This window comes from Nylanderia fulva, unplaced genomic scaffold, assembly GCF_048542155.1.
Source record: "Nylanderia fulva isolate GAGA-0341 unplaced genomic scaffold, ASM4854215v1 Scaffold37, whole genome shotgun sequence".
Taxonomy (NCBI): domain Eukaryota; kingdom Metazoa; phylum Arthropoda; class Insecta; order Hymenoptera; family Formicidae; genus Nylanderia; species Nylanderia fulva.
The window spans coordinates 1,205,396-1,231,936 of record NW_028190444.1 but is presented as its reverse complement, the minus strand read 5'-3'; the positions used below and the strand labels follow the sequence as shown (position 1 = coordinate 1,231,936).

The 26,541-nt window shown below is 35.8% G+C and overlaps 2 protein-coding genes across 8 annotated transcripts; one reads left to right on the top strand and one right to left on the bottom strand.

Moving 5' to 3' along the window:
- The first annotated feature begins 16 nt into the window (after positions 1–16).
- On the top strand, positions 17–19,457 carry spz5 (spatzle 5 Toll-1 receptor). 7 transcript variants are annotated; one of them, XM_029319082.2, is made up of 9 exons: positions 1,615–5,715; positions 5,838–7,130; positions 11,415–12,227; positions 15,569–15,723; positions 17,174–17,263; positions 17,533–17,661; positions 17,748–17,897; positions 17,968–18,210; positions 18,387–19,457. In XM_029319082.2, the coding sequence occupies exons 4-9, from the start codon at positions 15,578–15,580 to the stop codon at positions 18,556–18,558; spliced, it is 930 nt and encodes a 309-aa protein (XP_029174915.1). In that variant the 5' UTR covers positions 1,615–5,715; positions 5,838–7,130; positions 11,415–12,227; positions 15,569–15,577; the 3' UTR covers positions 18,559–19,457. The 7 variants fall into 7 exon arrangements, with proteins under 7 accessions (XP_029174916.1, XP_029174915.1, XP_029174917.1 ...); XM_029319083.2 differs by lacking the exons at positions 1,615–5,715; positions 5,838–7,130 and adding an exon at positions 17–465; XM_029319084.2 differs by lacking the exon at positions 5,838–7,130 and having other exon boundaries at positions 1,615–2,157.
- On the bottom strand, positions 4,382–12,103 carry LOC114943443 (endoplasmic reticulum transmembrane helix translocase). The gene is made up of 18 exons (XM_029319074.2): positions 11,559–12,103; positions 10,904–11,169; positions 10,586–10,814; positions 10,354–10,507; positions 10,126–10,278; positions 9,001–9,183; positions 8,777–8,914; positions 8,575–8,695; positions 8,337–8,491; positions 8,087–8,262; positions 7,754–7,993; positions 7,455–7,670; positions 7,184–7,373; positions 6,856–7,113; positions 6,332–6,668; positions 6,082–6,247; positions 5,854–5,997; positions 4,382–5,697 (listed from the first exon to the last, which is right to left on the bottom strand). The coding sequence occupies exons 1-18, from the start codon at positions 11,820–11,822 to the stop codon at positions 5,590–5,592; spliced, it is 3,498 nt and encodes a 1,165-aa protein (XP_029174907.2). The 5' UTR covers positions 11,823–12,103; the 3' UTR covers positions 4,382–5,589.
- Positions 19,458–26,541: the final 7,084 nt, after the last annotated feature.

The following is a 26,541-nucleotide window of genomic DNA, read 5'->3' as shown; positions in this document are numbered from 1 at the left end:
ATGTTGTTTCTAGTCAAAGTCACCGAGTGGACTTTCTGCGGTTCAAAGTTCTGTTATTTTGTGATCAATCGCCGCGGGGTCAATTGCTGGAGTCGCGAGCGCTAACAAGGGAAAAGTAGTCCGTTCGTAAGCCGATCACGGGACCGCATCGGGATCGCTTTGCCGAAACGCTTAGCGGGGATTTACACGTCGTCGCTAATTAACTAATATTCGAGGAGAGCGAGTATCCGGTGATTCATCGCACATCGGACATTTTTTTCGAAATTGTGAATTTTTTATTTTTTTTTAAATGTGTGTGAGTGTATAGTGTTATCTCGGGGATTTGAATATCTTGACAAAGTCAAACCGCACGTAATCGTTTCGACGACTCGTGTGTTATCGAAGCCTAATTGACACTCGGGTCTATCGACGTCAAATGTGCAATTTCGATTGCCACACGGAGAGAATTTCCTCTTAGAATTTATGGTAAATTTATGGTAATTTATGCTATTGGAAGAATCGTGTAAGAGTTTCTCCGATTAATATTTACCACGAGGAAAAATATTAATGTTATATTTTATTGTGGATTTTAAGATTTTTATATTAATATAGATATTAATATTTTTATTGTGATAAATATTAATTAGATAATCTCTTATAAAATTCTTCCAATACCATATATGGTCCCACGATTATCATGATTTTCAAAGTAAATAAGGAAAAGTCGTCTCGGTATATGTGGAAGATTATCGTTCTAAATTTACATAATTATCCTTCTGTCAACGCATAATTTTTCATCAATGTATATGGATACTCGAGTATTATCGCGTATTTTTGACAACGCATAATTTTTTTATAGCAGCTTAATTGCTATAAAGAAATTATTTCCCGTTCTATTTTGTCACATTCGTATATCGAAATTTTTTATATATTAATACATACTAATTATAAATCGATTAATTATCGATAATATAATAATTAAATTTGTATATAATTATCAATTAATATAATCATTAAGATAATACTTTAGAACCATTAATACAAGGAGAGAATTTTATTCTATAATTAAAATTTACTCTGAAAATTATAGTAGTAATTGTAGGATAATATGGTATTTGAAGAATTTTATAAATATTTTATAAGAATAATAAATATTAATATGTACATTACTAATAAAATTACCTTTTACATAGTAAAATTATTCGAACATATTTTACTTCTTGTCGTAGTAGATATTAATATCTTTTATTGTGGTAAATATTAATCAAGGAAACTCAACATTTTTCTAATATCATAAAGTCCAATAATTAAATATTTATAAGAATATAAATATTTATAAGAATAAAAATATTAATATGTACGTACATAGTAAATTTTATTAACAAAATTACCTTAATACATAGTAAAATTACTCGAACATATTTTATTTCTTATCGTAGTAGATATTCATATTTTTTATTGTGGTAAATTATAATCAGGGAAACTCCAAATTTTTCCAATATATTGTCCAACAATTAAATATTTATAAGAATATAAATATTAATATGTACATACATAGTAAATTTTACTAACAAAATTACTTTTACATAGTAAAATTATTCGAACATATTTTATTTCTTATCGTAGATATTAATATCTTATAGTAGATATTAATCTTTTATTGTAATAAATATTAATCAGAGAAACTCAAACGTTTTCCAATATCATATTGTCGAACAATTACCACGATTTTCCGGGTAAATTCGAAGAGAAAATTTTCTCTGTGTATTGTAGATAAAAAATTGACATTTTGCCATTATTTATGGAATATTTCGAGTATCCGGGTCCTCACCTATTGACAGAAGGATTAAGCGCATCGCGACTCCGGAATTTTCAATTTCGTTTCAATCAATGAGTTCAATCCTCTTTCTAATATACATATATGTATAAAAGAATTATGTATGAGTGAACGATAATTAAATGCATCAACAGCAGATAATGGCTCTTTACCGACTGTTATAACTTTGCGCACGTGACAGTCGACGGACGATACACGATATATATTCTTGTACCGTTATAAATAGTCATTCTTTATATTTAGTACATACCTAGTCTGTTCAGACACATTCGTGAAAAAGTGCCTAAGGTGTGGTAAAAAAAATATTTAAACCACGTAGACGACGAATTAATCGGCGATCGGTAAGAGTTACATGAAACATTGTTTATTTTATCGCGCTTTTCCTCTCGAATTTTCCGCAGCAATTTATATTTACGTAAGCACAATTGATGGTTTTTTTCTTCCGAAGGAATAAGGAAAGAATTTTGTTGTCATTTCCTTTAACTGGATGCATTTTTTACGATAAAATGGTAGATAAAAAAGTGATTTCCCCTTCACACCATAATATTTGGGTATCGTTAAGTAAAGAAGCGGTTTTATATTTATCTCTCAAATACGTCTAAAGGACGTTCTCTAAATTTCCTACTTCTAAAATTTAGTCCTATTTTTACTCAAGGTTTTTGTAAAAGCGGAATGTGTTTATTCTCTTTTGCCAATATATATACATTCCGCAAATTACGAGAAGTGCGAGACACATTGTTATAAACTGAGTTCGTAATCATTCATGCATCATACCTTAGAGAACGAAATCTTTCTGAATCATATCCAACCGGTTTAGGAGAAACAAAAAAAACCCGGTATAATAATTGTGTTACTCAATACGTTAATAAAGAACCTGGAGAAGAATGTTTCTTAAACTTGTCTTTTCTGCCTCAAAATGACTCGATGAAAAAAAAAATTAATTTGTTAGAATTGCGTCAAGTATTTTTCATATAATAAATATTTGCAACGTCAAAGCTTTTTCTTATTAAATATTTAACAAGTAGCATCACTAACCTTAAACACCACACAAGACTAACCTAGAACTATTTTATTTCAGTCTCGATCATCTTATATTTATTTCGTCACACTCGCTGATGATACATAATGAGCGGTGTTTTAAAAAAATCATTTCCTTTCGGATTACATAAATGATAAATATCGCTGGTTTTCAAACAATTTCCAACATACCTTTGATCTTCCGTTACTTCGTGTTTCTTATGCCCTCCTTCAAATTCAAAAATCTTATCAGTTCTATTACTTCATTCGGTCATCCGTGATTCATCGTCGTCCTAATTTTCTTATTAAAAAAAAAAAAAAAAAAAAAAAAAACTAAAATAAAATAAAATAAAAATAGAAAAAAGTACGAAAATATTGTAAAATTTGCAATCTCCGAATTTTCGTTAGAAACTTTCGATTCGACTCCTCGCGAGGTGGAACAAGTACATGGCGCGAAAGTTTATATACGTGCGCGATGACGCGGCGTGGAAAAAATTTCAGTGTTTCTCAACGCACGTGGTTTCCATACGCGTACTCGTGCACGTGCATCGACCAGCCACGACTCCACCGGTTATTACTGAGACGAAGGTAAGGTGTCGCGATGACGCGCGCAAGCGAACAGCGAGTGAAGGAGACGTTCGCTCGCGAGGGACGACCGCGATCGACTGAGCGCGGCCGCTCCGCGGTGACGATTACGTCGTGCACGTACACGCGGCTTAAAAAGAGGTCGTATATTGATAATATCATAGTCGGCATAGTTTGAGACGCGGGATGATCTAAAAGCCTGCGAAATACGGAAAATTTCCTTCCCATGCAGCACACAAGTTTGCAGCAATATTGCAACGACATTGCAATATTTTCGTTATATTTTTTGCGTGAATTTAATATTTCTGAAATGTTGCTGCAATGTCGTTGCAATATTGCACATTGCGTAGCAATATTATATAGGGAATTTGCAATGTAGTTTAAACAACAAATTGCAACGACATTGCAATATTGCACATTGCATAGCAGTATTGCAGAAATATTATATAGGGATGAATTTGCAATGTAGTTTAAACAACGTTGCAGCAACATTTCAGAAATATTAAATTCACGCAAAAAATATTAGGAACAGAACATTCAGTCCGATCATGTATTTAACACATTTCCGATAATCCCAATAGTAGTATTACATATTTATTTTATTGCGTTATTGCTGCAATCTTATAGAACAATATTACTGAAAGCATAATGTTGTAATATTGCAATGAAATGTTGCCACAATGCTGCTGCAATCTTGTTGCGCTGTATCCTACGCGAATCCTAGAATTCGATTATACAGTCGATCGCGAGGTAATATTAGCTTCATGTCAACAATTCGAAGTCACAACATCAGCGAATTATTATTGCAGATATTTGCAAACGCGCGCTTACAAACAGTGATATGATTCTTATTTTATATTGCAACATTTCAGTGGAGATTAAAAAACTAAGATACTTCACTTTTAGAAAGAATTAAATTATTGTAATTTAGAGTAAATTGATATTATATACCAAAGAGCGCTATTACTTTGAACGAACGTTTTATTATAGGTATTATAAATGTACAATAATATACAACTATCCTTAATTCGATTCACAATACGGACAAACAGATATTTTTCTCTCGTTTTGTTTTTTTTGGGGGTTTTTTTCTTTTCGTAACTGCAGATCATGTGAAACGAAATGATAACAGTTAATTACTGGTCACACTTATAACAAAAAAAATCAAAGAAAAATGATAACGATAATTATATTTAATCAGAAAAAGGTGAAATGTGGCCACAAAAAAGTGTATCCCCGCTAAAATACATAGCGTTTGTTGAAATGGAATGCAATTGATGCATAAAACGATACCGTTACAAGCAATCGTGTCAGAAATGTTATAAAAATCATTCGCGCAATCATGCAAGGTTTCACATTTATTTAAGATCATGAGCAAACTTCATTTTAAAAACATAGACATATGTTCATATAAATATGTCTATATAAATTTATATAAAAATGTGCCGACGTAAAAATTTATATAAATTTATAAGCTTATATAACATATGTCTGTGTATTTAATAAAACTTATACCAAGTGCGAATGTTTGCACTGTGGAGAAAAAAAAATAAGATCTTTTTTATCTATAATTTATATTCGCACGAAATACGCGTGCGATCCTTTCTTGAACGTACTTTCGCGATCAATATTTGTTGTTATTGTGTTAACAAAAATTATTGAATTACGCAGGAGAGAATATCTGAATATATAAATTCAAAAATTATTCATGAAAACTTTGTCTATAAGACATTGTGATATCGAAAAATATCCTTTTTACGTTATCGATAAATATATAATATGTAAAGACAATACTGTCACTCGACAGTAATAATCGAACATCATTAATATTTTCATAGACAATAAATAATGATCGCCAGAGCACTGCTTCTTGTTCCACAGAAAAAAAGTTGACAGCAAAAAAAAATGAAAATTAAGCGAAAATATGAATAAATGTGCACATATTTATATTCTCGCAATACATTTTCGTATGCAACAAACGAACAGAGAAAAAAACAAAAAATATATCGACATAAAATGCAGTTGCAAATGATGACACATGTATATCCACAGATAAATTATCGATTCTTAAATACAAAAGTTGTCAGCTCTTAACGTGGAACAAGATCAGTAACAAAAGTAATATACAAAAATCTTTGATACAGTCTGTATTCGGTAAAAAGGTAGTTTCATCACAGCTTATGTTGTCTTCCTTCGCCAAAGACCCATAGACAAGCTCTATCGACGATATACGCGAAGACAAAATCCGCGACTAGCATTTCAACCAGTATTGTACGATACTGCAACATGCAATAAAGGTATATTAGTTATATAATTGGCAAAAGACTAAATAATATATTAAAACAAATTATAACAATTAATTGTTCTAATTAATTATTTATTAATTGTTATATTCTCTCGTCCCCACACATATCCACAGATACAGAAATACTTACATGACTTGGAAAGTCCACAATTTCGAACTGTATCGCTACATCTGGCAGAAATCCACAAGCCAGTAAGAAAATGATGGCAGAAGTGCTCACAAGACTGAACAAAAGAGCCTTATTTTGTCCCAAACTTTCCATGAATGGCTGACCCTGTCACAATACAATGTAATCAATATTGATTAATATTTATCACATGCATTATTAATTCTACAATGAAACATGTAAATAACTCACTCGATAATTTATAGCGAAGGTAGAAACCTGAAGGGACATCGCAATTATATACACAGTGCTGTTAATCAAATTCGCCTCGAAGGGTTCATCCTCACTACTGTCATCTCCAGTCAGTGATGAATTGACTTGGCTGGAATTATTCAATATAGCTGCCAACTTATTGTCCCTATAAAAACGAATAATTTTGAAAACGTGTAATCATTCACGAATCATCAATCACCAGTCCCATTTAATTTACTTTACAACTTACTTTGGAGATAAAATAGTAGCTTCTCTTACTAAATAGACGAGACAGATAAAATGTACAGCAAACTGCAGCAATACAGTTGCGATGGTGTACAAATTAAAGATATTCGGTAGTGGTCTTTGCTGCGATAGAGTTTTCACGGGTTTCGATCGTGAGATAAAGAGAAAACAGGCCGCTAAAAGGACACCTTGCAAGGTCGCCTGGGCGTCGCTGAACTTGATTCCATCCAGATACAGCACTGACTGGCTGTAGGCGAGTATCAGTGCATTCAATGCTAATATTTTGAACATTTGCAGAGTGGTGACCAGTGTGCAACGTCCCTGTTTGATTACGTGGCATACTGTAAACAAATGAGCTCTTGTGTTTCTACTTAACATAACAAAAGAATAGGTCTGTTCGTTTTAGCTGAACTGGCTGCACTAGAGTTTATTCGACATTGAAAGAAAAAAGATGAACTCTGAACTAGTGCAGCCAGTTCAACTAAAACGAACAGGCTTAGTAATTTAGAAATATTCTACGAGTCTTACTGCATTGGATAGATGACATTTTGCTGGTGAAAGGAGCGGCGATGGAGGCGTCGCCGAGTTTCACGATCACGCATTGTTCCTCGTTATCGATTTCCTTCAGGATCTTCTGCAGCTTCGCGCGAGTATTCAGCGGGGCGCCTCTCGGATTGGTCCTTGGTCCGTTGCTCACAGGTGACACGGAGGTGTCGTTCCTTGAATCATCCGATTGTCGTTTGTCGGAGAGTATCTTTTCGGGCGGACTAGAGAGAATTGCCACACCTAACAGAAAAAAGGAGGTAAAAATGGTAAAAACGTACATCAAATTTTTTCTGTAATCTCTTCAACTTACCCACTGCAGCATGTTTCAAGGCGCCAACATCGTTCGTTCCGTCACCGCACATCAACGTTGTATAGCCTAAAGATTGCAGCGACACAATAATAAATTCCTTTTGCTTCGGTGCGCATCGCGCGAAAATCACAACGTGCGGCAAGAACCTTTGAAGAAGCTCTCGTTGATTTTCTTTCAGATACGATAGACCCTGAAAGAGATAATAGAGAATGATTGTCGCGATCATTCAAGCTCGCAAAAAATTAGCTCTCATATTTATCTATCTACACACCTCGCCCGTTACGCAAAGCGCATAATCCTTCCAAATTTCTTTACACGATACGACATTTTTTACACTTAGAGGAAGCTGCACCGTCTTATCTATGCTTTCCCACAACCATTCGTCATCATTTTCCGTCAGTACGAGTGTATGAGGCTTCTTCGTGAAATGTAACTCGCGACTCACATGACAGGCCGTTAAGGGATTATCACCGGTTATCATGACGACCTATGTAAATATATCACAGTTACATTTAACTTATACATTTTGAGAAGATATCTTCGATTCGAAAATATGTATCAGATATCTACCGAATGCGAAGAATTGACGATTTCTTTAATTACGGCTTTCGAGTCAGGCTTGAGAGGACAGCTGATGATGACGAATCCCGCGAATGTGAGATTGTTCTCCAATTTTTCGCGTGTCAGTTCCCTCAGATCTTGAGAGGAAAAGGTACCAGGAAGTTTCCGGTATCCCAAGGCGAGCACCCTTGCACCGCGTCGTGAGAGAGATAAATAAGTTGAATCGTAATTCTTCGGCACAGAAGATAACTGAAATGACAAGTTACATTTCATCGTAACATATAAAAAAATCAATACGATATTATAGATAATTGAAATTATTATTATTATTATTTCACTCACCATATCCTTTAGGATTTCTGGTGCGCCCTTTACTGTAGCCATATACTGAATTTCTGAAGCTCCAGGAACATTATGTCCAACCACAACGCACATTCTTTTCAGAGCCGATGAGAAATGAAATCTCTGTACAATCTTTAGTGCCGGAGACTTGCCCTTTTTAGGAATCACAGAATCACCTAAATGAACAGTGTATAATATAATACAACGTTCTCTATATGTTATATTATATTATCGACAAATCTATATTTACTTTTTGTAAGACTCCAATTTACAGCTTTAAGGGTAGCCTTTTCTAACGGATCCCCGACGATACCATCATCTAATTGAACAAGAGAATGACACGTAGCCAGCACTTGTACACTTTCCAAAGGTGCATCCGATATTTGGATTACATCTGATTTACCGCTAAAAAAGATGAAAATCGTATCTCATAAAATAACAAAATAATTTTGCGAAAATAATAATTATATAATTGTGCAATTTCTTACTCGATGCCCGCAATACCCTCGACAATCAGATTATCACTGGTGAGTGTACCAGTCTTGTCGAAACAGCAAATATCAACTTTGCCAGCAAACGGAATTCTGAACGGTTCCGTACAGAACACACCTACAAAAAAGATACAAAGCTTGTAACTGTATAATTATAGGATTAAGAATCTTTGATATTAGAGAAATTTGTCTTAAATACCTAATTTGGATAGAGCTACCAGAGATGTATTTACAGCTAACGACAATTCTATAGGTAACTCTGGTGGCACAACGGAAGTCAAAATCAACGTGCATTCCAAAAATAGTTTGTACTTGTTTCTCGTAGGATCTTCGCTGCCTGAAATTTGTTGTGGAATGTAATTCATATTGTTTTTTCTCATCTCGCTTTTTTTCTCTCTGCCTTAATATGTAGAATTGGACTACCTTTGATCCAGACATACGCGGCAGCGGCAATCGCGAAAATAAGCAGGAATAGAATGAAGCCAAAAGTTTCCAAATTATTGGCTGTAACGCGTTTAACACCGAACAATATCGTTCTCAAAAGTTTTCCCTGTGATGTGGAAAAGCCAGTACGTAATACATAGGCAACACATCCATTATCGGTTGCTGAAATATTAATAGAGCACGTTAATATCATATAATAAGCGAAAGCGTCATAAAAACTATAGATAATAAGGACTACTAAAACAACAAAGATAATGGCGATAATGATGATAATGATAAAGAAAATAAAAATGCAAGAAAAATGTTTTTAATAATTTTAGATAATATTTATTAGTTTTTTGTTAATAAATATTACCTCAATTTTTTAGTAATTTTTTACTCGCCTTTATCTCGTATTTAGCTCTTATTAATTCTTCTTATTACCTATTGGGTTGGCAAATAAGTTCGTTTTTTAGATAAGTTGTTTTTTAAAATAAATCAATTTTTTTTAATACACAAAATAAATTTTAATAAATTATATATTGTGTATTAACCATGTTCATGAATGACCTCTTGCCATTTTTTGACCAACTTCATTCTTGCGCGTTCGTGAAACGATAGCCTTGACTTAATCTCGGTTGGGCGACTGGAGCAGGGTACATTATTGACGTCGAAATCTCCAGAACGGGATTCGGCAAACCACTTTTGGCATACGCATTCTATTAAGGTATTATCCCCACATACATGGCATATCTTTTTACGAGCCTTCGCAGCTCGTTTGCCTTTTTTGAAGTAATATGATGATAATGCATGTTATTTATTAACATTTTCACAGCTATACAACATGCAACATATAACACTGATGTTAATCAAACCGAAATTCACAGGAAAGTTATGTGAAACATTCCAACATTCTTTCAAATGCGTATTTAAGTTTCGCGAAAGCATGTAGCACCGAGAAAAAAGAGTGAATCGAAATAACTTACACCGAACCGAAAACCGAACAAACTTATTTACCAACACTATATATTGACATATATATGTGTATATATATAGATATATATATATATATAGAGAGAGTTTTTTTTGTTTCTTCCATAGGAAATAAAATTTAATCAATAATACCTCGAAGGCCGGGAGTATTTTTGCTAGGAGGTGTATGTTGCACGACTTTCGTTCCACCAAAAAGTACATGAAGTTTATCATCGCCTTCAATATCTATAGTTTTACTCCCATCAATATCTTCTATAGGTTCTTTCATTTGAGGAACAGATTCACCTAGACATTTTCAGAGTTACAGTAGAATTACAACTTATTTGTATTGAACATAATTGAATTATTTCAATTATATACCTGTTAACATGCTTTCGTCAACTACACATGGACCTCGCAAAAGCAACATATCACATGGCACTAAATTATCATGTTGAGGCCTCGTAATAGAAACAATATCTCCAGGAACTAGTTGGTCTGTAAATAATAAGCGCCATCGCCTGTTTCTGTAAACCTAAAAAATGAAAACGCAAATATGAAACTCTTAGAAATAAATATACTTTAATTGTACGATAAGAAAACTTGTACCTACCATTATCATGTATGGTTTATTGCCCATTTTGCGAATTTCTGCCATATTTCTAAGTTGTTGCTGTACTAGGGTACATTCAAACATGATAAGCATAATCAGCGTAAAGATGCTATAGTACCAATATTTGTCTAAGCACCAAAGCGCCACGCAGAATACTTGAAAGACGAAGAATGGAGCAATCGCACGCTCCTTAAAGAGTTCCCAGAACTCTGGCACAACCATGTCTAATCTAAAAAACCAACAGAAATATTTTTAAAAAATACAAAAAGATGGAAATATCTTGCAAGGAAAATTTTAATAAGAATTATCCTAACGTACTTATTTTTTCCATATTTTTCCTCCGCTGCTTCAACTTCTGCTTGATCGAGGTAGCCCTTCCATTCACAGTAATGTTTCACGGAATGATTAATAGGAAACTCCAGTCCTCTGAACGATTTTACATCTGAATCCCAATAGTATTTCGTTTTTTGAAAAATAAACCAAGGCTCCTGCTGATCTGTGTGATGCAGCGGAATCAGCTCTGAACTTCCATTATTTGGGGTGGGAACCACTTTCACTATTCTCGCTTTATAAGGATCTTTTTCCTAGAGACAGAAAACATTTATTTCAGACAGAACATTTTAAAGTACATATTAAAAAATTATATATATAATATATTTCAAATATATTTTATACATATTTATTATATATTATTATATATTATTATTTATTATTATATATTAATATATACTTTTATTAAGAAATTTCTCACGTTTGGGTCGAATTTAATATATCGTTCCTATTTTTAATATATATTTATTATTAATATATATAAAATATATTTTTCCAGCAATTCAAATACACCCGGCGAGGTGTCACGTGACCGAGCTAGCAGAAGACCGGCTTCAAATGGCTGCCACGTTACAAGACACATCGCGAGGCCGAGGAAACGGGCCACGTGCCCCGTTGTTCAACCGAATGAAGCGGCACTTACCGAGCTGCAATTTAAGAACGTGTGCACGTGCACCGACCATTGGCAGCACAGACACAAAAAGATCTGCAGCACGCCGATCGCCGCGATGCCGACCAGACCCGCGTCATAGTACTCGTCGACGCCGTAGACGAAGATCCAGCAGTAGATCCACAGGGTCTGCAGCATCACGAACGGCATCACGTAGCCGTTCAGCATCCACGCGCGCGGATTGTGCAGACTGACGGACTGCACGAGCTCGTCCACCCGGGACGAGGTCACCGCCATGATTACTAATTGCTTAACCAACAAATTAAGGGACTACGAGTCGACGAACTTCTTTAAGCACCATTCACACATCGAGAGACCGCGCACATCGTCGAGTAAACCTCGTTCGCCGGATGACGTCACGCGTACGCGTAATCTGCATACGGGCTGGGATTCGAGGGGGTTCTACAATTTTTTCAGCAGGGGTTATGGTTGGAATGCGAAGAAGCGCGTGTGCCGACCGATAGCGCGTATCGGTGTCAGCGAGCGGACCAGATGTTACGTCAGCAACGCCACCGTCGAGTCAACACGGCGGCGGAGTCGCGAACTAAACGCCGACATGGCGACCCGAGGCGCAAGTCGCGAGTTTGAATCCCGCCAGTTTACTTTCCTCGATCAAGTGTCCACGTATCGAGCACACGCGCGGTACGTATTCTCGCTCTTTCCTACGACGTTTTATTCCTCGTTTATTATTAATTTAGCTCGAAAATCTGTCAAATATGCACATCTCTCGAGAAATACGCTGTATCCGAAATAGGTCTTAGCGAGAGATTTGTCAACTTTAAATGAAACCGTATCGTTGAAATTTCACGATTTTCTAATGATGTATGTATAATTTGCTTAGAATGTGTGCTATTTTTACGCATACTGATTATTGATTATTGTTTTACAGAAGCGAAAAATGTATCATTGCTATATAATTCGAAATATTAGCGAGAGATTCATCAACTTTAAATCAAACCTTACCGATGAAATTTGACGATTATCTAATAATATATGTACAATTTGCTTAGAGTGCGTGCTATTTTTATGCATATGCCAGGTGCTCAAATAAATTTGTACGTGTATGTATTCACATACTTACGATTAATTTTAATATAATTTTGGCAACTTGTTGATTATCTATCTGCTTGTTCAACATTATAGACTTTAACATTTTTAATCTTTAACATCATTCTGATAAATATTTTTCATCAAAATTTGACCAAAAAAGTATTAATATACGTATATATTTATATACTATATTATTTATTAATATTATTAATTATATTAATATAAATATAGGTTAATGCTTTTTTTACGAAAGTTTGATTATTTTGTTTTATAAAAGCGAAAATATATCATTATTATATAATTCGAAATACGTATTAGCGAGAGATTCATCAGCTTTAAATGAAACCTTATTGATAAAATTTGACGATTATCTAATAATATATGTATAATTTGCTTAGAGTGTGTGCTATTTTTATACGCACACGCTAAATATTTAAAATCAATTTGCACGTGTGTAACCTTTGTATGTGTGCGTATTCACACTTATTATTAATTTTAATATGATTTTTGTTAGCTTTTGTTGACTATCTGCGTGTTCAACATTATAGACAGTAACATTTAAGTCTTTAACATTATTCTGATAAATACTTTTTATCAAAATTTCGTCAAAAAAGCATTAATTTAAATATAATTATATTAATATAATTAATAATATTAATATTATAATATATAAATAAATGCTTTTTTGGTGAAATTTTGATGAAAAACATTTATTCGGAATAATGTTAAAGATTTAAATGTTATTGTCTATAATGTCGAATAACATTAATATTACACTGAAAAAAATTTGTCAACTTTATTAAACCTTTCAACTAAATTCCTATTCTGTATTTAAGTCAAACATACGTTTTGTTAATTTAATGTAAAATTTAATTTAAATTTTATATTATATGTTTAATGAACAAAATAATGTTTAGTTGAAAGGTTTAGTCAAGTTAACAACAGTTTTTAGTGTACATTGTTATATTAATATTATTAATTTATTAATTTATATTTATTTATAAAATTTGATAATGTCGAAGGGAAAAAGAGAGAAAGATAATATATCTGCGAAATTGATCGACGATTCTCGTTGGCTATAAAACCGCTAAATTTTTAATATACGAAGAGAGATAGCACATTTCTCTTTTTTTTTTGTCCTGACGGACTAGATGTAGATATGTAGTCGCGTAATCAAGATGTATCCGTGTCATCCGGTAAAAAAACTCGGTTCACTCTGTCATAAGGTCGATGAATCCCTCGCGCACGTATTCCCAGTGAAAGTGTGCGTCTCCGGCTGCGAAACCCCACCCCGGGGCCCTCCGCGGAACTCGTGCACACGTCGTTCCGAAGGAAAGAAGGGGTCAAACGCAGAGGTAGACCCACGTTGCTTAGAACCGAATCGCGCCAGTATCTGGACCCAACGTGGACACTTTCGAATCACCGCTGGCCAAAAGTGGAATGGTCGCTCATACAGTCGGTTTAATCGCAGTCCGGTGCATCGACAGAACGTCACAGTAATTCAAGAACGATACAGCGAATCGAGTCAAGAGTCTCTCTTTTTTTGTCCCTTCGATTAAAAATTCGCTGATCGATGCGAAAAGTTCAAAGATCACGTGGGTAAGAGCTGTTGCATTCGCAAAAAAAGAAAAAAAATAGATTATTTTCGAAAATCTAGGCGTATACGAGCGATCCTCCGTCCTTTGCACCATCTTCTCTTCGAGAATCATCACGTCTCGCGTTATCGTTTATCAGTGGTGACATTGCACGACGATTGATCAACGCGCGATGCCAATTAAGTGACTCTGCGGCCTCCTTTCTGCCTTCCTGCCGTGCTCACCACAGGAGAGAAGGTCCTATCACGCAGGGGTGAATCATAGCGTAAGAGAGAAATGGAGGTCGCGTGGCACCTAATGTCAATCGTAAGTGGTCGACTCATAATTTAAAAAAAGTAAAAGTGACAATTATCGTAGATTGTGGAGTAGGCAGCTGGATTTAAGTCTGATGTAATGTGTTCTTCGCATGAATTGCACATGTTATCATCTCTTTAATTGCAATTTCCTGAATGCAATTCCTTGATTCACCCGTTGATTTATTGTTAACAATTTTTATCTGACGATTAAATTACATGCAGGTTGAATCAGAATCGATTAATATTGTCGCAAAAAAAAAGAAACATTTATATTCATACAGGAAATAACCTGATAAATTGCAAGCCGGTGTATTTCATAATATGTGGTTGTCTCACGTTGTACGATACTTAATCTGGCTCTAATAATCTCGTCAAGAGTTGTTCTATCGTCTAGAGTTGTTCTATCGTATAATTTAACCGTGAGAATTACACTTTCACGCGTATGTACGAAAGGAGTTAGGAAATTTTTGTTCAAAACTGTAATAGTTGAAAAATGCGAGAAAATTAGTACTTTCCGGGTTTTCAAATTATATATATTTCTATCAGATTTACTATAAGTTGTTTTGTATATAGGATATTTCAAGGAAGGCCATTTATCAGGAATGTTTTTTTTTTATTATTGATACTATTATATTTTATTGTTTATTATTACTTGATAAAGCAAAAAATTAAATATCTCATGGCTACTTTGCAAGTAATTTAATGTATGACGAGTTTAAATGTCTATACCATATCATAAAATCAGAAAATTTATTGATTTTATAATTTATTATTAATTTTTTTTTAATTATATTCAGTTTTATTATGTTTTTGCCTCCAACTTTCATTATAATAAAATATAAATATTTTAAGCAAAAATTATTTCTTTTTTAATATAAATAACTTTGGTGTACGACTACTGTATTTCCAATGAAATTTGGACCGTATAAATTTAACATTATATGTATTTTATTGTATTATTATTTTTAATATAAAAAAGATGATTTATTTATGACGAGCATATATTATTATTATTATTATTAATATATGTGTACATTGACAGTTCTTCCTGATGGTCACCCGAGGTGAACCCTGCACGGAATACGGATGTCCTGGACGACCGCAGTATCAACCCTTTGTTCCCGCGCCTCCAGGACACACCCCCAGTTGTGCGCCACCGGGACAGACCTTCTGCGAGATCCTGGACCATTATCCTCGGTAAGTGCACTTAGACTCCCCTGGAAGCATCGGCTATATCAAGCGATAGCTCGAACGGCGTTGGACGCAACAAGTGGAAATCCTCAACGATCCGGTCGACCCATTTCGACAATTGTTGATATTCCTTTCGCCATCGTCGTGTCCATCTTCCGCCTCCCTCTACGCATACGAATGACTGGCACGCGCGTGTCGAGAAAAATTTCTGGTGGGAAAGTATGCCCAATCTCTTCGAAGTGAGAATCCGAAAGCATCGAGTTTGCTTTATGTCAGGACAACTTACACAACGAATTATACCGAGGACTCTCTCGCCCATAAAAGACAGTAGTCGGTTTGACCTGTTTTTACAAGAGACCCATAAGAACCTATCATGCTGTGATGGAAGAATAAAATGAAACATTAGCTCTCTCTCTCTCTCTCTCATCAGACAACATCCTGCTTTCTTCATTCTAGCGCTACGCATGTATAGATAATTCATGATATTCGTAATAGAACGATTTTCCATGAATTTTCACGCACTCGCGCGTGAAGAGTCTTATTCCAGACAAGTTAAGAGTTACGTAAAGTGAGCGGTTGTTAATAATGTAACAACGTCCGTGAGATCGTTGCTCAGCGTACCATGACCATGGCCTTGGCGCGGTCATACTGCCGCTGGATAATTATTGGGCCCGTTACAATAGTCCCCCAAATCGAACACCGATGTACTTCCCTATATTTTTCTTACGTTCGGCAAACCATCTTCATGAACTGGCGTCAAATACATATATACAAAAAAATAATATTCATACATGTTTGATCAATTATTGACGGCTAAATAATGAAAACAGTGCGCGAAATAGAAATTTTATATTTGTCATAAAAGAGCAATATTTAAATTTTTTTAATGGACATTTTATAAAATTCTAATAGTTGCAAGAAAATACATTTTTCCTGCTAATTGTTAGTTAAACAAGACAGCGCAACGTGGTATCGACAAGTTGAATAATTCTCCGGTAAACTGGAGAAAGTTGCGGCTGTGACAGCTGTCACTCGCGACAATTGTATGTGTACAAAACTGACAGAGAATGTCAGAAATATAAAATTGCCGGACTATCTTGTGTGCCTATATCGCGCATTTATTATTTCGCCGCCAAACAAATGTGCAGCTACTTGCTTAACTTACTAACATTATATAGTTGCGCAACACGTAACGTACGCAATTGACGAACGCACCTGCGTAAATAAGTTTTTGTCAACTCTAGACAAATCTCGGTGTAGACTACAGATAGAGGATGATCGGTATCCTTGATACGCGGTTGCAGCAAGACCTCAGAGGCAGCGGATCAAAGATCGAATTTAATCCCCGGGAGAAAATTACATTTTTTTTTCATTTTTAACCAACACATTGTATTCTATTCTCGCCGGCAGATGTAACGGTCTTTTTTCTTTCTCTCCTTTTTTGCTCTTTTTTTAGACAACTCATCAAATTTCTCGTCGACAAATGCAGCTTTGACTTTAGCACCGCGTTGCGAGACGAATCTCGCGACGACTTCAATTCTTACAGGTATATTTTTAATACTTGAAATACATCGTGAAATATATATATAGAAGCAATAAAAAGAAACTTGCATAGAAAATTCAGATCAGATAAGTATGAAGAATTAAATAAAATCTTTTGCAAAATTTCTATCTTTTAAATATATTAAATATTAGAATGGTAAATATTACGATAAAATTATTATAAAATTACATTTAAAATTTATTAAAATTATTTGCAATATAATCATTTAATTTGAGCATTCTTAGTATATTTTTTATCCTACCATTTGCAAGTTCTCGTCCGGATTACAGTCAAGGCTACGACTATCCGCGACAGGATAATGTATATCGATTATACACGCAGCTAACAGAACAGCCGGCTCCGGTATACGGACCTCCGTCTAATAGTAGCCGTTACAATGGGTATAAAACATTTATTTAATCGTCTCATTGAACATAAAATAAAAAAGACATAAAGAAATTCTTAGATTTTTCACTTTATGTTGCAGTTATAAATATTCTGCACCGCCACAATCGCAGAGAAATCCTTTCCTTCCAGAAACGACTCTAAAGCATCATCAAAATATCCCACGACAGTTCGATTATAATTATCCGCAGGAATCATTGGCTAGACCGAATCAGTCGTGGTTGACGAACAGGTATGATTGACAATTAAAACGGTGAAAATTGTTCACGCTCGGCGATACATTATTTTTCATTAAATGACAGATATTCGCGAAATGACAAAATAGCGCCGCGAACTTATAGCGTGAATCCTTTGTTGGGATACGCCAAGCTTAAGGGCGATCGTGTCAAGAGACAGTTGAATCCGAATGCGATCTCTCTTTGTCCTACACAAGCGCAATATATCGCTCCCAAGGCTGCTCTAAACAATCAAGGCAACTGGATGTACGTTGTCAATCTATCGGGACAGAACAAATACACACAGCTCGTCAAAAGTGAAAAATGTTTGTAAGTCCCAAGGATTCATATCTGTGATGATAAATAGATCTAGCGATTAGGGAATATTTTGAAATATTACATATTTATTTTGATTTTTGTGGGTTATCGATGTCAGAAAGGTCTATACCTTTTAAGAATTAAGATAAGATTTGACCGATCTTCATCGAATTATTATTATTTTTTAGAAATAACGAATGCAACGGTATATGTTCAGTTCCGGAAGGATACAGTAGCAAGTGTCAACAACAATTTGTGCAAAAGCGACTGATCGCGCTGGAGGGAAGCGGAAATCGACTTTACACGGATGTGTTCTGGTTTCCGCACGGTTGCTCGTGCCAGATTATACCAAATTTTTGAATATACAACAACATGGACTGTGTCGCATTCGATGAATAGGGATCATTTTCAAGGATAAGCTATTAAACGCAGTTAGATTGCTCTCTTCATGATTATAACTCGACGCTGCGGAACGCAGAGTGCGCTTCGTATCAGCGTTTAAAGGTGGGTACCGATAATGTAGCGTTCTAGGAACGATGATGCGTTACTCTCGAACAAGTCTCTCGACTCAATGTACATTACCAGCGGTGTTAAAGTAGAGGCGGATAAGCCTCTCGTCGACATATGTAGTTTACTTGTTACAGTAACCATTTTATAATATAGGACAAATCGCGCGAGCAACGTGAATTTTCTCATCCAGATGTTAATTTTGAATGTTTCAAGTCGTTTGTTAGCTACGAATAGGTAAAAATCATTTTCAACGAGAAATATTGCAATTATTTCCGCATCATATATGATATTCCATATCTAAATCTATTCGTATTACATTTGGCATTAAAATGTAAGATAGGATCTTTTATTATATTGACTGGATTATATATTAACGATTCGATCTTATCTACCTTTTAGCCTTCTCGCGATTCGTTTATAATTACTACAAGGACAGGCAACTTTGAATAATGTCTTGAATATCAGCAGTTCTTTTAATTGTAATTTTTAATTGATATTATCTTTAATGTGTGTGTGTGTGTGTGTGCGCGTGTATAAGAATTTATAATTTAGAAGATATTTCGATAAATACTTGAACTGTCACGCAATTAAGTTTATTTCTATAGTAGATACAATTTTCTTCTCAATGAGATTGAAGAGAGACAGCGAGAAAATTTCTCGTATTTGCAAAATAAGAGTTAAAGGAAAATTTTATGTATATGCTACTTACATATAAATTAGTAACAAATATAATCTATTTAAAAATGCCATTTATTGTGATATTAATTATTTTTATAAAGAATTTCATGAGAAAAAAAAGTTGTTCCCGCTAAGTAAAATAATTTCGTAGAAAAATATGAAATCAAGAAGATATCTGTAAATCTTCGAAACAAATTATATATATATATATATAATTATTTTTGGAAATTACATAAAATAGGCATCGATTCCTATCAGAGAGCCTATCTTACTCAAAAACTTATCAGCTCTATGCTAGCATAACGTTGCGTGAAACACGACATCGACCTAATCGTGACATCTTATCAAGAAGCCGGCTATGCTGGATATTCGAGGAATGCGGGAGGCATAAAATGAAGGATCTCGATTTCTATACTATACATCGGTTGAGAAAGGACGAACGAAGGCGAAAAGAGGGATGAAGAAGCCCGTGGATGACGGCCTGGAGGAGAGAGGACTAACGGGGGAGGAACTGTGGAGGTCAAACACGCGCAAGTTCCTCAGAAATGCTGCGGAGGAACACGACACCCCGTTTTGCGCCGTCTCTCCACGAAACTTTCGCAAAGCTGTAGTACATAATCTCAATATGCTATAAGAATTATAATTTTTACAACGAATGTATAGGATGTATAATTAGTTAGTTCGATCTGGCAGATTTGCTTGTGTATAATTTTGTTTCTGGAAGTAAGGCACAAACAGCAGTCGCTGAAACGCGCGTTTCCAAGAGAAAAAAACATTAAACGCGCCCCGGATTTGTGTGCGAGCTCCCGCTATAGATTCCGTTCCGCTTCTCGCACGCACCCGCAGCTCGTACCCCGCAACGAGAGTCGCCCTGTATCCTCCCCCCTCAACATCCCTTCAGCGGAAAGAGGGGTGAATTCTAGGCGTACGTAAGTGCACCTACACGGTGCCTATATACGCGTGCACTTGTACCTTACGCCTTTCCCTCCACTCGTGCGTGACAGAAGTGTCTGTACACATGAGGTGGATGGTAGGCTACTTGAAGGGTTTCCGTTTATATGCACGCGTGTAAGCGTGTGCGAGTTTGAACGAGAAGAAGGGGCTTTCCACAGAGAAGCGAGGTCGTCCTGCGATAGCGCGTGCATATCATATAGCGAAGGATGGAATATATATTAATTAAGAGAACTTCTTTTTAAGCGAGCGAAAAAACGAACTAGTCAGCCCAGCTGGCAAACTATATGGTATATAGATATTCACGTGTTTGATCGAATAAACAAAATGGAAGAATATCAAAACGCGATAAAGTTTTACACCGCAGTTTGACCTCGCATCTGGAGCCTCCGCGAGAGATTAAATCGAGATCCACGGCGTCCAGATGTCACGTTTCAGGAAGAGGAAGAAAGCCTGGCCACCTTTGATCCCTACCAGTCGCAAGATGACGAGCGAAGCACGCATGGACCGCAAACGCGCGAGAGTGGCTTTATTTACAAAATCGAACACATAATCAAACGCGTTACGTTTATACGCTATTAATATTTTGTCGAATCTCTCCGATTCGGTCGACCTATACCTATATGTATATGCGCCTCTTGTATTAAATCCCAGTCTGACCCATTTCCGCTTCCGTGCTATCCTGTACAAGCGCCGCGGTCAAGATAGGTCAAGTTTGCGACGCGGACTCATTGTAAAACCTCGCATAGCATTTGGGAGAGGCGCTATTTTCGTGAAATGGCTGTCGATCGATAGAGGTGCCATCGTCGAATGAAAATACCTCACACATGAATGGAATCGGGTTTATCGTGTGTGAAAAAAAAAAACGCTGCGTAAGGTCAACGCTGACGGCACAGACTTTACCTATGATATTTTTTTTCCGTGCGAACTTTCGCATAAAACGCGACCTTGATTACTTGCCAACAATTTTTTTTAATGTGACGTAAGCCTCCAACGGTAGCGAATTTTGTTTAATGTACCGTGCACGCGAGAGTGTCCCTGCGTCATCCTGCACCGTGACATTATTACTTACTGAAAGTATGAACTGATGTGAGATACATATGCGAGCAATTTTTGCTCCTCGAAAATATATGTATATTTTTTTAGTCGGTCTATTATATTATATATTTTATTATATGTATATATTTTTTTCGAAGCGCGATTGCTCGCATATGTGTGTATATATATATATTTAATTTTTTAATTATAATTTTAGTATATTTAATATGGAAGTTTAATTATATATTTAATTATATATATTATATATATTATATATATTTTTTGGCGACTTATATTCTGGAAAAATTTGGCGAACGAAATGTGTTGTGACGCGAACTTCTTTCTTCGGAAGAGATGGCGGCTTGATTTCCGCTTCCACGACGAGATCGGGATCACGGCCGGAGGGTTCGAAACTTTTTTCCTCCCCGAGAAATGCCACCCCCGCGAGGGAGAACAGAGAGTTTTACAGTAATCTTTGTGCCAAAAGTCGATTGTGCTCTCTTTTGCCGTCTCGCTCTGGACGTTCGTCTCTCTTCCTCCCTTCGTTTTTTCTCTCGCGGCTACACCGGAGCCGGTCGACCAGCAGCTTCGAGCGCCGGGATAAAGTCACGAGCAGTAATTATGAACGATAGCAGGGGAGAGAGAGGATATAATTGTGATTGATGGAGAGATGAGAAGGGAGGAGCAGGGGGTGACTTCCTTTTAATCTCGAAGCTAACCCTTTCGTTCATCCATTGCCGCTTCTGCCCGACGCGATTTTATTACCTCGAGTTGTGTGTATATATCTTCGCGGGAAAAAAAGAACTCGGATCTCTCACAGATTCCGTTCTCTTAATTCATTTCTCGAAACCGCGGAAACGTATATTAAGTGTCACCGAAGAAATTTTGTCCAAAAAATGCAATTTATCGTCTGTATTTTTCTCGTTATTTATAGAGAAACCTCCGGCAAAATGCAAAAGAGTGTATACGAGAATCTACCCAAGTAGCAACGTCATTTTGACGTTTACTGACGTCAGTTGGGTATTTCTTATCTAATAGTAAGAAAAAATAAAATGCTATCCGAGAATATTAATTAATATTAATTCGATGGCGAATTGTTAATTATAAGTAATAATCGTCGCGCAGAGTGAAATGACAGTTTGAGCGGAGGTTCTAAAAATCGTCGTTATAAAAGACGAAAGAAAGGCTCGGTAGCGAGGAGAAGCCCAACGTGTCCGCCTCGTACGTGCATTATCCCCGATGCGTGCGTGCATGCGTGCGACCGTATATACGCATATGCATTCGTGTGTGCGTGTTCTCTCTCTTTCTCTCTCGGTCGCGTCTCTCTACGCACTCGACTCCACGCAGTCCACGCACCGCCGAGCGAGCGAGCGGGAGTCTGCGATCAATGCGTGGCACTGCCACCGGTTGTCATGGCAACGAAGCGCGCGCCACGCACAACGAGCGAACGATCCGCGTCGATCGTGCGTAAGTGCGTGCTCCGGACGCGCACGCACACGCGCGCGTGTAGGTACGTACAGACGCGGCCTCCTGCGACGAGGCTCCGCGCGAAAGAGAGAACCGCGTGCAGAGGGTCGATCGATGGTCCGCTAACTTCGCGACGTATACTACGAGCACGTGGCGCACGCCACGAATCTGCGAAATCCCGCTACACGCTTTGTAAATTGGTATATAGTTTATATATATACTTTTTATTAGTGGAAAATATCCACCAAAGTTTCATGTTTTTAATTTGTCTGACATTTGAGAAACAAAATGAATTAATTTTTATCTTCCTTTTTAAAAACAGACTTTAAGGATATTAATTAATTTTCGACAAAGAAGCGTCTAAAAATGTTTGCACTTATTTAAAAATATTAATGAATATCCTTTTTATTAGAAGAAAATATCCACCAAGTTTCATGTTTTTAATTTGTCTGACATTTTGAGAGAAAAAATAAAAACTTAATTTTTACCTTTCTCTTTAAAAAAAAAACTCTAGGGATATTAATTAATTTTCGACAAAGAATCATCTAAAAATGTTCGCACTTATTTAGAAACCTATATATATATTACATTTTTAGATTCTTTGTCGAAAATGAATTAATATCCTTAGAGTTCTTTTTTAAAGAGAAAGGTTCTCTCAAATGTCAGACAAATTAAAAACATGAAACTTGGATATTTTTCCCTAATAAAAAGGATATTCTTTAATATTTTTAAATAAGTGCGAAAATTTTTAGATGATTCTATGTCGAAAATTAATTAATATCCTTAAAGTCTTTTTTAAAAGAGGAAGGTAAAAATTAAGTTATTTCGTTTTTCAAATGTCAGACAAATTAAAAACATGAAACTTGGTGGATATTTTCCACTAATAAAAAGAATATTTATTAATATTTTTAAAAATTTTATTTTTACCTCCCTCCTTAGAAAAGTATAACTTCTCAGGGAGGGATATAAGAATATATATGTTTATATAAGATATCCCTCTTCATTTTTGACAAAGTATCATCTAAAATTTTTCACACTATTTTAGATACACTCTGTGTATACTAGATATTTCAAAAACTATGGGTGGGGTTCATAGACCGTTCTTATATGTATTTAAGATTGTTTTCAGATCTCAATCAATCACAAGAGATGGCCATTTGCTACGTGCATTTCATTGGTTGAACAGGGCCTTAAAACGGTCTTAAATATAAGAATCAACTCAAAACCGGCCTATGTCAGAGATTTTAAGATGTCCATGCATTTTAGATGTCAGAATAAAAAAATTTTCTATAAACAAAATGGGTCCAAAAATAAAATCCCCTCAAAATCGAATCATACATAAAAATACATACAGTCTCTTGCGAATTTCCTTATCACACGAGTATTATAATTAAAATACTTGATCCTGTAGAAGGTTTCACGAGTGACAAAAGTTATTCCCCCCAAAATTAGCCGTCGACGACGCGGTTGTTTTTTCTATTTCTTTTTTTGTGGATTTTCTGGTCTAGTGTGTCTCGACAGCTGTTCCGAATTTTCTCTCCGCCTTTTTGCCGGGTAGGTATACTTGAATTTTCAACGTATATCTTGCAGAGTACATGTTACATTTCACGACGTTCAAAGTAATCTTCTCTAACTTCTGTAAAATTTTCTGACAATTTTTATTCCGTTACTGGAAAAAAATGTATTGAATTCGAATAAGTTTTTATTTCAATACTGCCAAATGAATCATGTATTTGAAACTAATAATATTGACTTGATGTGAAAAATATTTATTTGTTTTAAATAAATGATTTATTAGGTAGAGTATTGAAATAAATATTTATTAATTTAGTCACATTATTTCAGTGTGCAAACGAATATTTGTATCAACGTTACTGATACAAAGAAAAATTAAACGATAGTGTATAATATACTTGAATTTAGGAAATAGGGTAGAAAAGAGAGAAAGAGAGAGAGAGAGAGAAGGGGAGAAACAACAATCGAAAAGGATAATGCACAGAAATTGTTCTGATATTTCGCAGCCGCAGCCGCAACCATTCGCAGGAATGACGACGTCAGGATGAGGCAGATGTTCCTAACGAGCCTCAGCGAGAGAGAAAGTATCGATCGCGATATCGTTACGATTATGTTGTCCATCATAATGAAGATAAATTTGAACGACTTCACCGTGAGAAAAATAATTACGCGACGCACTCGTAATCGTATCCTGCGTGCATTTCATAATTTATATTTAGGCAACAGTCTATCATTCATTAAGAATTCAGAAAAGATTGTTCTTCTTTTAACATTTGAATCTCGGCTTTATTAATTCGCGAAAGACGTGATAGTAAAAAAAAATGTGACTCTCTCCCACATCTCTCTCAGGGAAAAAAACGTGGAAAATGTCCTACTACTCCGATTATTACCCCATCGCAGAAGGCGGAAAAAAGAGCATTTAAACCCTTTCGGTCGGGGTAATTCAGTGGCAGGCCACTACATCGAAGATGGCACGCGTTAGGGAGAAAAGGAGGAGGGGGTTGCGCGACCCCCAATTCGCTCGAACACCTAGAGTAACCCCTGCACCCTCGCACTGGGGTTCTTCGCAGATGAATCCACCGATTCTCGGCCATCTAGCGCCATCGGAAATTCGCGCGCAAGGTGTTCTGTACATGTGATATATTTCCTGATAAATTTCAGGTCGATTTTTACATCAAGCGATTTTATTTCTATGCATTGTGCGTATTTGTAATTTCTTTGCTTATAAAAATTGTGATTGAATCCTAGAATCGAGCTAAATGGAACGTCAGAGATGACATCTGTCAGTCGTTGAGAAGACAAGTTATTGTATTATTTAAATGCATGTATTTATTATTAAATTTTAAAAAGATTGTTGGCACGTATAAAAAATGAGAAAAATGATAGATTCATGTTATCTCATCTGTTATTTGGAGAAGAGATCTCGCAGTGCGATTAGAAAAGATTAAAAAAGTAGTCGGGCCGTGAGAGTAAATTTTTCAAAAAAGGCCTCTCATTCTCTATCTCCCTTTCTCTTTTGGTCCAGGTGACGCTCGTCGAGAAACGAAGAACGAAGGGATAATTCTGTACGACAAGAGAGAGACTACTAGGGACGATTTTTCATTTTTCGATGCCCACGAAATACCGACAATGGACACGTGTCACGCGACGTTGCAGCTGCTTTTGCCACTGTTTATTTGACGCAATACGGCACACATGGCGCAAAAGATTGCCTCGTAAGACCGTAATACGTACGAGTAACCGAACCTTCCTCAATCGATTTCTGCTTCATCGATGTATCATCGATGTATGGAATTGATATTTGTTGAGGTCAGTAATCAAACGCCATTGATACGCATTGCATAACGATGAATTTTGATGCTAAGTTGCATTTATCAAATTTTATTGTTGGCCTCTCTGGCGGGCCAACTATATGGACTATAGACAAAAAGTAGACTTGTTTTAGATGCATTCTGAACATCCACTCATTTTTAGACTACCTTGAACACGTCCACTCATTTTTAGACTACCTTGTCTAATATTTGTCTATATACTGTCTAAAAATTATTTACGTTGCCAAAATATTGATGAAATAATCTGTCTAAAATCTGTCTAATGGGTTTCTAAACACATTGCCCACAGTTTGGACATTCTGTCAAATGATATGAGCTTTTGAGAAATCAAACTGATCAACTCTATTTTGTG

Excerpts from the sequence above, each read along its gene's own strand:
- LOC114943443 (XM_029319074.2), bottom strand. The coding sequence starts at position 11,822 with ATGGCGGTGACCTCGTCCCGGGTGGACGAGCTCGTGCAGTCCGTCAGT. Across the intron at positions 11,170-11,558 it reads CGTTCTTAAATTGCAGCTCG|GAAAAAGATCCTTATAAAGC; the intron begins GTAAGTGCCGCT and ends TTCTGTCTCTAG. Across the intron at positions 9,184-10,125 it reads AAATACTCCCGGCCTTCGAG|CAACCGATAATGGATGTGTT; the intron begins GTATTATTGATT and ends TTAATATTTCAG.
- spz5 (XM_085485486.1), top strand. The coding sequence starts at position 14,507 with ATGGAGGTCGCGTGGCACCTAATGTCAATC. Across the intron at positions 14,537-15,568 it reads CGTGGCACCTAATGTCAATC|TTCTTCCTGATGGTCACCCG; the intron begins GTAAGTGGTCGA and ends GTACATTGACAG. Across the intron at positions 17,662-17,747 it reads AATAGTAGCCGTTACAATGG|TTATAAATATTCTGCACCGC; the intron begins GTATAAAACATT and ends TTTATGTTGCAG.